General features: G+C 46.8%; 1 protein-coding gene across 2 annotated transcripts in view; it reads left to right on the top strand.

The window, feature by feature from the left end:
- Positions 1 to 15368, top strand: part of LOC121281337 (synaptopodin) — a 92267-nt gene that overhangs the window by 25871 nt on the left and 51028 nt on the right. For both annotated transcript variants that reach the window (XM_041194245.1, XM_041194244.1), the window contains exon 2: positions 10529 to 11750. In XM_041194245.1, coding sequence (XP_041050179.1) covers positions 11342 to 11750 — 409 coding nt within the window. In that variant the 5' untranslated portion in view covers positions 10529 to 11341. The remainder of the gene's footprint in view (positions 1 to 10528; positions 11751 to 15368) is intronic.

Genomic DNA, 15368 nt, shown 5'->3' with positions numbered 1-15368 from the left:
TAAGGCTACCTGGGTGGGCGGGTGGAGGAGGGAGAACCGAAAGAGTGTCTCAATCTCCCTGAGGCACAGAGCTGTCTCAGGGAGATTGATTCAATGTTGAAATAATTAAATAAATGGTTTAAAAATTTATTTAGACATGCCCTCTCGTGTGACTGTGTCACATGAGATAGGACATGTTTTTATATTTAGGTAAAATATTTTAGTTATTTAATAAAAGCTTTCGGAAACCTCATCCTGCTCGTGGATGAGGTTACCAAAAAAACGTGAAGGCCGCTTGGCCTTTTTGCCCGCCCAACAACCTCAATGTTGGATGGGCATCGTTGACAATTAGATCAATTACTTTCTTAACGGCCTTAATAGGCCATTTACATATCAGTGGGCACACAGCCGACTCTGGCATGCACCCGCCAAACGAAATATCGCGGGACTGCATGACGATGTTGGGACACACGCTCGACATCATCGAGCGTCATTTTACGCGTTGGCATGTTGGACCCACACCCGCATATCGACTGAAAAATCCTGCCCATTAACTCTCTTTCCCTCTCCACGGACACTGCCAGACCTGCTGAGTTTTTCCAGCATTTTCTGTTTTCATTCCGGGTTTGAAAGGGGCTGTTGAAGGATTTTGCCTGGTAACACTCCTGGAGGCGTTTTATTACATTGAAAGCACAACATCAATACAAGTTATTGTAGTACATGGATTCATCTTTGGGAATGACACTCCTGTCTTCCCCGAATGTATTTCCTGAAAGGTCATAGCAAAAATGGATGGATATGGAGAGCAGAAAATGTTGCAGCTTTTTGTCCAGTTATAAGCAACAAACACCTCAAAAAAGGTTCCAATGTTATTTCTGCATATAATGAATTACTCTGAAATTTAGTCACGGTTGCTATGTAGGCAAGGTCCCACAAACAGCAAGTGAGGTGAACGATGATTCCTATCCAGCTCTACCTGTCCCACCCACCCCCCCACCCCACCCCCCTTAAACTAGCTTATATTTCACCTCTTTTCTATTTTTCCTTAGTTCTGTTGAAGAGTCATACGAACTCGAAACGTTAACTGTGTTCCTGTCCGCAGATGCTGCCAGACCTGCTGAGTTTTTCCAGCTATTTTTATTTTTGTTTTGGATTTCCAGCATCCGCAGCTTTTTGCTTTTATCTTAATGATTAATCACACACTGTTAGGCTCCCAGCCATCCTGCAAATTCAGAATCACCGTCATGGATTACCCAAATTAAGATAACATTTTTCCCAAAGATCCCTGATAAAAATCAGACCCCAGATCTCCCCCCTACCTCCACCCCCCACCCCCCCCACCCCCCCCCAGCCCCCCATCTTCCCCCCTCCCCCCCCACCTCCACCCAAATATTGTCACACTCTTAAAGGTGTCCTGCAAATAGTGATGCACTGATTCGATGGGTTATGGGATCCACATTGGACTGACCACCCATTGACCAGTGTAAAGATGGTCACAGCCACGGAATGAGCATCCACATTGCAGCCTGTCCGACTGTTAATCAGCTCGGGAAACCTGCTGCTGGTTCACAACCTGACGCCATTCCAAAGCGTTTTACAGCCAATGAACCACTTGCTTTGAAGTGTAGTCACTGTTGTAATGTAGGTAACGCAGCAGCCAATATACACACAGCAAGCTTGCAAAAATAGTCATGTTATAATGCCTAAATAATCTGTTTTAGTGTCATTGATTCAGGGATAAATGTTGGCCAGAACACTAGAGAGAACATAGAAAGGCAGCAGCCCTTGGTTTAATGTCTTGTCAGGAAGATAGTCCCTTCAGCAGGGCAGCAGGCATACAGCGCTGCACAGGAGTGTCAGCTTAGATTTTAGTGCTTGGTTCTCTGCAGCAAGTGATGAACACACAGCCTTCAAACCCAGAAGTAAAAATGCTCCCAAATGGGCCACAGCTGCCAGAGTGAAAGTGTGTGACGTTATGAAGGGAAGGGAGTTTGTAGATATCAAAACCTCATATCGGTGCCACCTCCTGTCTCAGCTCATCCGCTGCTGAAACCCTCACCCAAGCCTTCAATACCTCTAGACCTGACTATTCCAGTCACTCCTGGCTGCTCTCCCACATTCTGTTTCATTCATTCACTGGATGTGGGCGTCACTGACTAGGTTAACATTGATTGCCCCTCCCTAGTTTCCCTTGAGAAGGTGTTGGTGAGCTACCTTCTTGAGCCGCTGTAGTCCATGTGGTGTATGTACACCCACAGGGCTGTTAGGGAGGGAGTTCCAGGATTTTGGCTCTGCTACGGCAATATAGCTCCAAGTCAGGATGGTGTGTGACAATGGGAACTCACAGGCTTCCTAGTAGTTCAATATGACTGAGTGGCTTGCTTGGCCATTTCAGAGTCAACTACATTGCTGTGGGTCTGGAGTCACATATAGGCCAGACCAGGTGAGGATGGCAGATTTCCTTCCCAAAAGAGGATTAGTGAACCAGATGGGTTTTTATGACAATGTTTTTGTGGTCACCATTACTGAGACTTGCCTTCAATTCCAGATTTATTAAGTGAATTTAAATTCCTGCTATGGTGGGATTTGAGCCCCCGAACAGTAGCCTGGGCTTCTAGGTTACTAGTCTAGTGGTATCACCACTAAGTCACTGCCTCTTCTCCATCCAGCTGGTCAAAGCTCAGCTGCCCATGTCTTATTTACAAGTTCTATTCCCTTATCACTCCTAAGCTCACTAATCCACATTGGCTCCTGGTCAATTAAGCAATATCTTGACTTTAAGACCCTCATCCATGTTTTCAAATCCTCCCTATCGCTGTAATCTCCTCCAACCCCACATCCCTCTGAGCTCTCTGCACTCCTCTAATTCTGGCCTCTTGAGCATCCCCAATTTTAATCACTCCACCATTGATGGCCGCATCTTCAGTTACCCAGGCCCCTAGCTCTGGAATTCCCTCCCCAAAGCTCCCAGCCTCTCCCCCTCACTTTCCTCCTCTAAGGCACTCCACAAAACCTACCTCTTTGACCAAGCTTTTGGCCATCCAATATCTCTCTGTATGTGGCTCAGTGTTACTCTATCTTTTATAACACCCTCGTGAAGTGCCTTGGGGGGCATTCCATTACATTAAAGGGGCTACATACATATAAGTTGTTGCTGTTGTTTTTGGTAACACCATCCTGTCAGACTGGGAATGGACCTGTGAATCCTTTCCACTAGCTCATACTGGTCTCTGAGGGAAGATTGTATAATATTTCAAAAACACAGTACGCAGAATTCACTGAGTGCAGTTTCTCAGGTCTCAAATGGACAGGGATCTTTTAGGCTTCCAGATCCCATGGGTTCCCCTGCAATGCTCAAAGCCCATCTCATGTCTTGTGCAACTTGTTGAACCAATTATCCAGTAGGCAATGTGCCAACACTAATCGGACATTCAGCAGATTCCAGCCCCAGATTTAGGCCCCAAACCACCAGAGGAAAAGGTTTTATTTTCACCGTCACCAGGCACAGATGACACAAATTGTTTTCATTTTCGTTTTCTCGCTCTCCCCAGAGCCTTGTGAGGAGGGCGAGTGCTTTCTGTCGATTTAAATTTCTCAAAACATGCCTCACCCCAAATCACAAAACGAGCTGAGGAAGTTGTGTTTAAGCTATATCAGACCATGTTATGTGGATCATAATTCAATTGCGATTAGTGAGCATAATTCAGTTAGATTTAGCGTACTTGCGGCAAAGGATAAGGATAGACCAGGAGTGAAAGTTCTCAGTTGGGGAAAGGCCAATTTTACGGATGTGATTTTGCAAAAGTGGACTGGAAGCAGTTACTTGAAGGTAAATTAGTGTCAGGATAGTGCGAGACATTCAATGGGAAAATAGAAAGGGCTCACCATTGACTCCAGTGTGCCAGATCAGCTTTTGCCTGACTGTAGAAAGGAATATTTGAAGGCCAGGATCTCAAACCCCAGTCTAAGGTCATGGTTCAGTGGGCAGCAGGGATCCCTATGTTCCTACATGCTTCAGAGACTTGGACAATCTACAGTAGCCTCCTCAAAGCACTGGAGAGGTATCACCAGCAGTGCCTTAGATCCTCCAAATCTGGTGACAAGAGAGGCAGTCCGACAGCAACATCTTCTCCAAAGCCAACATGCCCAGCATCGAGGCGCTAACCACCCAAAGCCAGCTGCGTTGGGTGGGCTATGTTGTTCGAATGCCTGACACCAGACTCCTGAAGCAATAGCTCTACTCTGAACTCCGGAGCAACAGGAGATTCCCAAACCCGGAAGCAGCAGGAGATTCCCAGGAAACGCTTTAGTCATGGCCTCAATTCATTCCAGAAGAGGTCAAACATCCCCACTGACTCATGGAGGACCCTGGCCTGCGACCGACCGAAACAGAGAAGATTTATTCGGGAAGAGACCCCGGAACGTGCAGAGGTGAAGTGGAGGCATCCGAGGGAGGGCAGGGAGGGCACAAACCTCCGAGCAACCCATCTACCCAACCCTCCAAGCGCCACCTGCCCTACATGTGGCAGAGTCTGCAGACTGGGCACTGGACTTATCAGCCATCTCAGAACCCATCCAACCGGAGTGGAAGTAAGTCCCCCTCGATCCCGAGGTGCTACCTAATAAGGAGAAGAAGGGTTCAGAACAATTGTGTTCCCACAAAGAAAAAAAGGTGGGATTCCCAAATCTAGAGTACCTTAGATATCAAGGATCTTAGAAAGTAGGATAAGACAACATAGGAAAACTTATGTTTTTTTTATTCATTCATGGGATGTGGCCATCGCTGGCTAGGCCAGCATTTTTTGCCCATCCCTAATTGCCCTTGAGAAGGTGTTGATGAGCTGCCTTCTTGAACCACTGCAGTCCATGTAGTGTAGATACACCCACCGTGCTGTTAGGAAGGTTGTTCCAGGATTTTGACCCAGTGACGGCGAAGGAATGGCGATATATTTCCAAGTCAGAGTGGTGAGCGGAGGGGAATTTTCAAGTGGTGGTGTTCCCATGAGTCTGCTGCCTTTGTCCTTCTAGATGGTAGTGGTCATGGGTTTGGGAAATGGTGACTCAGGAGCCTTGGTGAGTTTCTGAGCATCTTGTAGATGGTACACAATGCTGCCACTGTTCATCGATAGTGGAGGGAGTGAATGTTTGTGGGTGGGGTGCCAACCAAGCAGGCTGTTTTGTCCTGGATGGTGTCAAGCTTCTTGAGTGTTGTTGGAGCTGTACTCATCCAGGCAAGTGGGGAGTATCCATCACACTCCTGCCTTATGCCTTGTAGATAGTGGACAGGCTTTGGAGAGTTAGGAGGTGAGTTATATGGCTAGTCCAGTCCAGTTTCTGGTCAATGGTAATCCCCAGGATGTTGATAGTATGGGATTCAGCGGTGGTAATATCATTGAATGTCAAGGGGTGATGGTTGGATTCTCTCTTGTTGGAGATGGCCTTTGCCTGGCACTTGTGTGACGCGAATGTTACTTGTCAGATATCCAAAGCCTGGTCAGATACCTAGGGAGTATCGAGAGTGCAGGGGTGAAAATAAATAAGAAATTGGGAAAGTAATGAGAGGGTATGAAAAGATATTGGTAAGTTATGGTTTTCCTCGATTTAATATTTTTTATAAATTCATTAAGAGCAGGAAAGTAACTGAAGAAAGAACAGGGCCAATTAGAGACCAAAAGAGTTCCCCATGTGTGGAGGTGGAAGGCATGGTCATGATTCTTACTGAATACTTTGTGTCTGTCTTCACAAAAGGGAGGCACAAAGCAAACATTGCAGTTAAGGAGCAGGAGTGTGAAATATTGGATGGGATCAATATAGTGAAAGAGGAAATATTAAGGGATTCATCATCTTTGAAAGTGGATAAGTCATCAGATCCAGGTGGAATAAATCCCGGGCTGAAAAGAGAAGAAAGGGAGGAAATGGCCCAAACTCTGACCATCATTTTCAAATCCTCTCTGACTAGAGGCATGGTCCAGGAGGACTTGGAGAACAGCTAACGTTATACCATTGTTTGAGAAAAGGAGGAAGGGATAGACTGAGCAATTGCAGGCCAGTTGGCCTAATCTCAGTGGCAGACATATTATTGGAGAAAAAAAATCTGAGGGATAATACTAGTCATCATTTAGAAAGGCGTGCATTAATTTAGGATTTGCCAAGGGAAGGTCATGTCTAATAGAATTGATTGAATGTTTGAGGAGGTAACAAGGAGGTTTGGTGATGGGAGTGCATTTGACGTAGTTAACATGGATTCTAGTGAGGCTTTTGACAAGATCCTACATGGCAGACAGGCCATTAATTCAAAAACCAATGGATATATATACATCATAAATATTGAGGGCATAATTCAGAAGTTTGCAGATGACACAAAAGGACTGGCCATGTGGTTGATATTGAGGAGGATAGCTGTAGACTGCAGGAAGATATCAATGGATTTGTCAGGTGGGCAGAAAAGTGGCAAATGGAGTTCAATCCAGAGATGTGTGAGGTAATGCATTTGGAAAGGACAAACAATGCAAGGGAATACATATTAAATGGGAGGATTCTGATAAGTGTAGAGAAACAGAGGAACCTTGGAGTGAATGTCCACAGATTCCTGAAGGTAGTGGGACAGGTAGATAAAGTGGTTAATGAGGCATCAGGAATATCTTCCTTTATTAGCTGAGGCACAGAATATAGGAATAGAGAGGTTGTGCTAGATCTGTATAAAACACCAGTTAAACCAAAGCTTGAGTACAAATACAGGCAGGGTACAGACCATACCCAACCAGCCCCTGCTTGCAAAACTCAAAACACAGTGTCCAACTTGAGATGTGATTCCACGATTGGACAAGATTTGCTAAATAATCCTCAGTGTGTTAAGAGTTACTCTGACAACCAATTAAAGATTATCATTCGGGCTCACAGTGTGGCACATTTGTGTGTACTGGAAGCTACATATATTAATACACAGGGCCCTGTCCCTTGCAGACAGAAAGAACATGCACACACATTGCACCTGTTTCATTTAAACAAAATATGTGACAGCCATTCGCTGACTCATTCCTCAGGGCAATGCCTTGACCAACCAGGGTCAAGCTGCCTGGCTTAAATTTCAAACAATGCTTGGCAGTTAACTGTCATTTCCCATCACTGGCATATTCTCCATGGCAACGCCACTATCAATCAGAGTCCACTTGCCAACTAATCAGCACTCTTTTTTCATACAACATAAATTGTTGTGCTCCTCTTTATTGGTATTCTTGCAAAGCGTCCTGATCAGTGCAAGGTGAAAAGCTTCGACATGTCTCTTTTATCAGAGTTGTGATTCTATTCAAGAGGGACCGAGGAGATTTACAAGGATGTTGCCAGAAATTGAGATGTTTAACTATGAGGAAAGGTTGGATAGGCTGGGGTTGTTTTCTTTGGAAAAGAGGAGGCTAAGAAGAGAATTAACTGAGATGTATAAAATCATGAGGGGCCTGGATAGAGTGGATAGGAAGCACTTTTTTCCAGTTAGCAGAGAGGTTCATAAACAGGGGTCTGAGATTTAAAGTAATTAGTGGAACGATTAGAGAGGAGGTGAGGTGAATTTTTTTTTCATCCACAGCATTGTGGGGGTCTGGAACTCACTGCCTATAAGAGTGATAGAGGCAGAAACTCTCATCGCATTTAAAAAGTACTTGGTGATGCACTGGAAATGCTGTAACCAACCAGGAAATGGAGAAAGCTGGAAAGTACAATTAGTTTAGGCAGCTTCTTTTCAGCCAGCATGTAGACAATGGTCTGAATGGACTCTTTCTGTGCAAATTTCTATGACATCTTCTGGTGGACTCTAGAACGAGAAGGGACAAGAAGTCTTAAAATGAGAACCACACCTGTTTAGGAGTGAATGCAGGATGCCTTGCGGAAATCTGGAACTCTCTTGCCAAAAACGCTGGGCAATATTTGAAGTTTCCAGTACTGAGATTGACGGACTTTTGTCCGTTAGGGATATTGAGGAGCTAATGGAATTGTGGCACTGCTCTAGTAGAATGGCCAAACAGGCTCTAAGGGCTGAATGTTCCCCAAGTTCCTGTCATGGTGATTTAACTCCTTCCTAGTAATGGCCAGTGATAAACAATTTTTTAGCTGTCTTGCTGGATGTCCTCATCTTATACTATACCTTTTCTCTCACCCAGCCCATGCGAGGGCACATGCCATCTCCTGGTACAGATGCAAGCCCTCTGCACTGGCCATCAAGGGGTTAACGAGCCAAAATGGACAAAGGAGCAACTGCTAGCAGAGTGGGTCAGCCATGGCAAGGATGGGCCGAATGGTGTCATTCTATGGTTTGAGGAATATAAGGATCATTCTAGAAGGATACAACAGGCAGTAGACGTTTGCCTGAGTGATCTGAAAGCAAATCTGTCAAACAGATGGGCAAATTACCTTTGTGCTTCCTGACTCACAAATTAAATTTCCTCAACACACAACAGTCAAAAGGGTATAATTTCCTCTTTAGCACAAATGTGATCACAAGGATTGGGAGACCACATTAGACACAATCTGTAACAGATATGGATCACATTGAACGTTTAATCGCCTTTTCCCCGTTGCTGCCTTAGATAGAATCCTGGACTCTTACCGCATGGCGATAAAGGCCATTTGGCCCATCATGCCCTTGCCAGCTCTTTGAAATAGCAGTTCAGTTAGTTTTGTTCACCCCATTCTATCCCCCATAGATCTTCTACTTCATGGATTCATCCAATACCCTTCATCTCTAGATCTGCCTCCACTGCTCTTTCAGGCTGTGCATTCTAGAACATAACAATTTGCTACCCAAAAAAATAACTTTGTCCTCATCACCCCTCTGACTCTTCTGCCGAATGCTTTAAGTCCCTGTCCCTCTGGTTACCAGCCCTCTGGCCACTGGAAGCAGTTACTCCTTATTTACTGTATCAAAATCTTTAAACACCTCAACTCATTCTTCCCTTAACCTTCACGGCTGTGAGAAGAATAATCCAATTTTGTTTACTCTCTTCACATAACTAAAACCCTTTTGCCTGGGTGCCATTCCAATGAATCTCCTTTGCAAGCTCTTAACATCCTTCCTAAGGCGTAGTGCACAGAATGGGGCACAATATTCCATCAGAGGCTAACCAGTGATTTATAAAGGTTTAGCATTGACTTCCTAGCTTTCCCTGGGCTTGTTCTCCCCAGGGAAGAGAAGGTTGGGAAGAGATTTGCTGCAGGTGTTTAAAAAGGGGTGTAACGCTGGACCTGCATAAAACGCTGGTTAGGCCACAGCTGGAATTCTGTGTACAGTTCTGGTCACCACATTACAGGAAGGACATAATTGCTCTGGAGGGGAGTGCAGAGGAGATTTACAAGAACGTTGCCAGGGCTTGAAAATTTCAGCTATGAAGAAAGATTGGCTAGGCCAGGGCTGTTTTCCATGGAACAGATAAGGCTGAGGGGGTGACCTAACTGAGATGTACAAAGTAACGAGGGGCCTAATTTGCGTAGGAAAGATCTGTTTCCCCTGGCTGAGGGGGCAATTACCAGGGGGCATAGATTTAAGGTGATTGGTAGAAGGATTGGAGGGGACATGAGGAAAAATCTTTTCACCCAGAGGGTGGTGGGCATCTGGAATTCAATGTTTAAATTGGTGATTGAGGTTGAAACACTCAACTCATATAAAAGATATCTGGATATGCACCTGAAGTGCTGTAACCTGCAAGGCTACAGACCGGGTGCCGGAAAGTGGGATTCAAATAAGCGTCTAGCTTCTGTTTTTTTTCCCCTTTTCATGCTGGTGCAGGCACGATGGGCTGAATGGCTTCTTTCTGTGCCATAACTTTTCTACGAGGGAAAAGTTCTAGAAGGATACAACAGGAAGTCGACATTTGCCTGAGTGATCCAAAAGCAAATCTGTCAAACGGATGGGATGTTTGAGCTGGTGAGGGAGCTGGACAGAGTAGACAGGGAGAAATTTGTTTCCATTGGCTGAAGGGTCGAGTCCCAGAGGACACTGATTTAAGACAATTGGCAATAGGACCAAAGGCAGCGAGAGGAAAACCTTTTTCACGCAGCGAGTGGTTAAGATCTGGAATGCACTGCCTGAGAGTGCGGCGGAGATTCAATCGCAGCTTTCAAAAGGGAATTGGATAAGAACCTGAAGGGAGAGAATTTGCAGAGCTACAGCGGAGTGGGACTCGACAAATTGCTCTCACAGAGAGCTAGCAAGGTCACAACGGGCCAAATGGTCTCCTTGTGCAGTATAACTTTTCTATGTTTGATACTTTATGCCCCTGTTTATAAAGCTAGGGATCCTGTATGCTTTTTTTTGACAGGCTTCTCAAGGTGTCCTGTCACATTCTAAGATTTCTGTGAGCAAGCCCAGGCCTCTCTTCCTGCACCCCTTTTAAAATGGCACCGTTAATTTTCCCAGGCCTCATTCCTCCACCGAAATCTGTCCACAAGTAAGACAGGAGGTTAGCTTTGATCATAATGAGCAGTTTGGGAAGGTGGGGGAATGCCTAAGAGAGACGCACACTTGCCTTTACCAATGCATCTCTTTCCTGTTTTCTTTTAGGTGGTTAAATAGGAACGTCTCGCAAGAAGGGGGAAGACCATGGCCGGACGGCTAGTGGAGGGATAAACGTGGAGGGGAATGTAAGACACTTCCTTCCCACTGTCCACCAACGCCAACAGTTCTCCTTCAGAACATTAAGGAAGGGGCTGCGTGGTCAAGAATTGCGGGCCACCATTAGCATGACATATAGTGGACGGCACCTGCCTGACTTGAAGCTTTGCTACCTGTTGAGCGCATCTTGCGGAGGGTCAAGACTGGTTAAAATCTGAATGGCTATTTTCTTTTGGAAGAGAAAGAGAAACGCTTTCATCTTTGGCCGGCTTCCTTAATGTAACTAAATCAGCGCAGCCGGGCTACAGAGTCAAGAAGATCAGTCAGGCGTTGCTCAAGGAAGACAGGACACAAGGACACCATTGCAAATAAGTTTTGCTGACAACAAAAAGTAAATATTATTCAAACCCCGTTCTTTTCGTTTTCCTCTTCTGAAGATACTTAAAACAGAATCTCTCTTGTCCGCTACCTGCATAACTTTCCAACAAGCAGGATTTGACTCTCACACGCTTTTTAAATAAATCTTCCAACAATTGGGGGGTTGAGGGTTGATCAGAGCCATGTATATTTAAAGATTAAAGTCAAAACTCGTACAACACACAACACCTGAGGGGATTTACTTCATGTTTTGCTTTAGGTTATCCTTTACAAGCCTCCTAAAGCTGAACGCTATCCAAACATCTTTGAAGTGGTGAGACATTCCATCAACCTTGGCTTCCTGAAACTTCCAGCACCTACACCAAACTCGCAGGTGCCAGCCAGATGCAGGTGGGGGCAGATGTGCATTCCTGCGGCTTTTTCACCCAGGCACCAGCTGAGCCAAAGGCGAGGTGGTATCCGGGAGGGAACGGCTCACCGCCGCCCATCACAGGCTGCCAGGGACAGGAGAACCGTCGGGGGAATTGGGGAGAAGAGGAGGAAGGCACGACCAGAGACGTGGGCCTGGATAAAGAAAATGGCATTGTCGAGAGCTGGGGGCCAAATTCCACTTTCAGCGAGGTGGCTGTCAGGCAGCTGCCCTCTACCCTGAGGGAAGACGACTGCACCTTTAACATTCTACCTGAACAATGCACAGCAATTAAGACTGAGTCAAGGGGCAAAGATAAATGCAGGGCTCCAAAGGTAGTGCCACCTGTAATACAGGGTGTGGTTCCACATCAGAGACCAGCAAGTAAGAAAACTAATTTTATTTTCTCTTGGTTAACATTGACCTTTAACAACTGATGATATCATCTCATATCCTCAATAAACAACAACATGCCAATTAGAGTGATCAAATATATTCATAATAGAAGCTCCTTGTCAATATTTGAGCACATACTTCAGTCTAACATTTGCAGTGCAGTTACTGAGAGCCGCGCTGTCAGAGGGTCAGTACTGGGAGAGAGCTACACTTTCAGCGGGGAAGTACTGAGGGAGTGCCGCGCTGTCAGAGGGTCAGTACTGGGAGAGAGCTACACTTTCAGCGGGGAAGTACTGAGGGAGTGCCGCGCTGTCAGAGGGTCAGTACTGGGAGAGAGCTACACTTTCAGCGGGGAAGTACTGAGGGAGTGCCGCGCTGTCAGAGGGTCAGTACTGGGAGAGAGCTACACTTTCAGCGGGGAAGTACTGAGGGAGTGCCGCGCTGTCAGAGGGTCAGTACTGGGAGAGAGCTACACTTTCAGCGGGGAAGTACTGAGGGAGTGCCGCGCTGTCAGAGGGTCAGTACTGGGAGAGAGCTACACTTTCAGCGGGGAAGTACTGAGGGAGTGCCGCGCTGTCAGAGGGTCAGTACTGGGAGAGAGCTACACTTTCAGCGGGGAAGTACTGAGGGAGTGCCGCGCTGTCAGAGGGTCAGTACTGGGAGAGAGCTACACTTTCAGCGGGGAAGTACTGAGGGAGTGCCGCGCTGTCAGAGGGTCAGTACTGGGAGAGAGCTACACTTTCAGCGGGGAAGTACTGAGGGAGTGCCGCGCTGTCAGAGGGTCAGTACTGGGAGAGAGCTACACTTTCAGCGGGGAAGTACTGAGGGAGTGCCGCGCTGTCAGAGGGTCAGTACTGGGAGAGAGCTACACTTTCAGCGGGGGAGTACTGAGGGAGTGCCGCGCTGTCAGAGGGTCAGTACTGGGAGAGAGCTACACTTTCAGCGGGGAAGTACTGAGGGAGTGCCGCGCTGTCAGAGGGTCAGTACTGGGAGAGAGCTACACTTTCAGCGGGGAAGTACTGAGGGAGTGCCGCACTGTCAGAGGGTCAGTACTGGGAGAGAGCTACACTTTCAGCGGGGAAGTACTGAGGGAGTGCCGCGCTGTCAGAGGGTCAGTACTGGGAGAGAGCTACACTTTCAGCGGGGGAGTACTGAGGGAGTGCCGCGCTGTCAGAGGGTCAGTACTGGGAGAGAGCTACACTTTCAGCGGGGAAGTACTGAGGGAGTGCCGCGCTGTCAGAGGGTCAGTACTGGGAGAGAGCTACACTTTCAGCGGGGAAGTACTGAGGGAGTGCCGCGCTGTCAGAGGGTCAGTACTGGGAGAGAGCTACACTTTCAGCGGGGAAGTACTGAGGGAGTGCCGCGCTGTCAGAGGGTCAGTACTGGGAGAGAGCTACACTTTCAGCGGGGAAGTACTGAGGGAGTGCCGCGCTGTCAGAGGGTCAGTACTGGGAGAGAGCTACACTTTCAGCGGGGAAGTACTGAGGGAGTGCCGCGCTGTCAGAGGGTCAGTGCTGAAGAGGTGCTGCACTTTCAGAGGAGCAGTACTGAGGGAGGGCTGCATTGTCAGAGGGACAGTATTGAGAGAGTGCTGCATTGTCGTAGGTTCAGTACTGAGGGAATGCTGCACTGTTGGAAGGGCAGTACTAAGAGAGTGCCACACTGTTAGAGAGTCAATACTGAAGGAGTGCTGCGCTGTCAGAGGGTCTGTAATGAGGGGACACCACACCATCAGAGGAGCAGCACTGAGGGAGTGCCACGCTGTCAGAGGGACAGTATTGAGGGAGTGCTGCAATTTCAGAGGGTCAGCACTGAAGAAATGCCAGACTATTAGAGGAGTCATACTGAGGGAGTCTTGCACTGTTGGAGGGATGGTGCTAAGGGAACACTGCACTGTCGCAAGGGCAGTACTAAGGGAGTGCAGCACTGTGGGAGAGGCAATATTAAAGGAGAACTGCATTGCCAGCAGGTCAGTACTGAGTGCGCACAGCACTGTCAGATGGGCAGTACTAAGGGAGTGCTGCACTGCTGCAAGATCAGTACTGAAGGGCACTGCATTTTCAAAGGGTCAGTACTGAGGGAGTGCTGCACTTTCAGAGGGACAGTATTAAGGGAGTGCAGCACTGTGGGAGGGTCAGTGCTGAGGGAATGCTACTATGTCAGAAGGGCAGTACTGAGGGAGGGCTGCACTGTCGGAGGGGCAGTACTGAGGAGTGCTGCACTGTCGGAGGTGCTGTCTTTTGGATCCAGCGCTACCTGACACACGATCTTCCTGTTTCACTGGTTTAATGAATGCCATTAACCCAGAGCAGTAGAAGAACAGGCAGAAACTTATCCAGTCCTTGACCAGCAATTCCCCTTGGAAACATAACTGAAAATACGGCTAAAGAGCTAAATAAATAAAATCATTGATCTGGACAGTGCTGGGATGTTTTCAACCCCCCAGACAGCAAGTCCATCCTGCATAAAAAACTTCAGCCAACCTCCCAGTTTCCACCCTCTCCAAAACTCAGCTCATCCAAATCTACTACCTGCGTACATGTTAACTCACATCAGTTCCCGTCCCCCCATCACTCCTGCCCTCGCTGACATTCATTACTTGTGCTCAAGCAAAACTTCGAATTTAAAATTCTCATCCTTGTATTCAAATCCCTCCATGGCCTCACTGCCCCTCCCCCCACCCAACTCCTCAATCTCGTCCAGGCCTATAACCCTCTGAGATCTCTGCACTCCTCTCATTCTGGCCTCCTAAGTGTCCCCCATTTTAACTGATCCGCTATTGGTGGCCAGGTCTTCAGTTGCCAAGGCCCAAAGTTCTGGAGTTCCCACCCTACACCTCTCCAACTCTCTCCCCTCCTTTAAGACGCACTTCAAAACTACTCTTTGATCAAGCTTTAATAATAAATAACATAAGAACATGTAAGAAAATGCTGGAAAAGCTCAGCAGATCTGACAGCATCTGTGGAGAGAGAAACAGAGTTAACATTTCAAGTCCGTATGGCTCTTCTTCAGAGCTTTGATCATGCTTTTGGACGTCTGACCTGATGTCTTCTCCTGTGGCCCTGTGTCAGGCTTTGTCTGATACCACTCCTGTGAAGTGCCTCATTTTACAACTGAAAAGGTGTCATATAAATGCAAGTCATTGTTGTTGCAGTTTGAAGGGATTGCTGCGTCGATCGTGAACTTTGAGACATCAGTGATCCAAGGTGACTGGATTCCAGGACCATGTGACTGAACTCAGGCCAGCATCAGCCATCAAAGGATGGCGGAGATCAATAGGTGGACGGCACAGCTTGTGGACATTTCAAATGACATTCCTGCTCTTCAGCAACAACAATAACAATTTGCATTTAATAGCACCTTTAACATGGCTAAAAAAATTCCCAAAGGCACTTCACAGGAGCAATTATTAAACAAAACAGCACACCAGGCCACATATTCGAATATTATCAAAGCATAGAATACTGTTGAAAAGAGAGACCTGTTGTTCATCTTGCACTCATCAGGACAAACACAAGAATTCCAAATTTCAAACAATCACAACAATTTATACTAGAGGAGAAAAGGGTGCCAATTGGTTGGCAAACCAACTCTGATTGGCTGAGA

This window comes from Carcharodon carcharias, chromosome 8 (assembly GCF_017639515.1).
Source record: "Carcharodon carcharias isolate sCarCar2 chromosome 8, sCarCar2.pri, whole genome shotgun sequence".
NCBI classification, from domain to species: domain Eukaryota; kingdom Metazoa; phylum Chordata; class Chondrichthyes; order Lamniformes; family Lamnidae; genus Carcharodon; species Carcharodon carcharias.
Note: the sequence above shows the minus strand (reverse complement) of the source record. Positions and strands in the feature narration are given on the sequence as shown.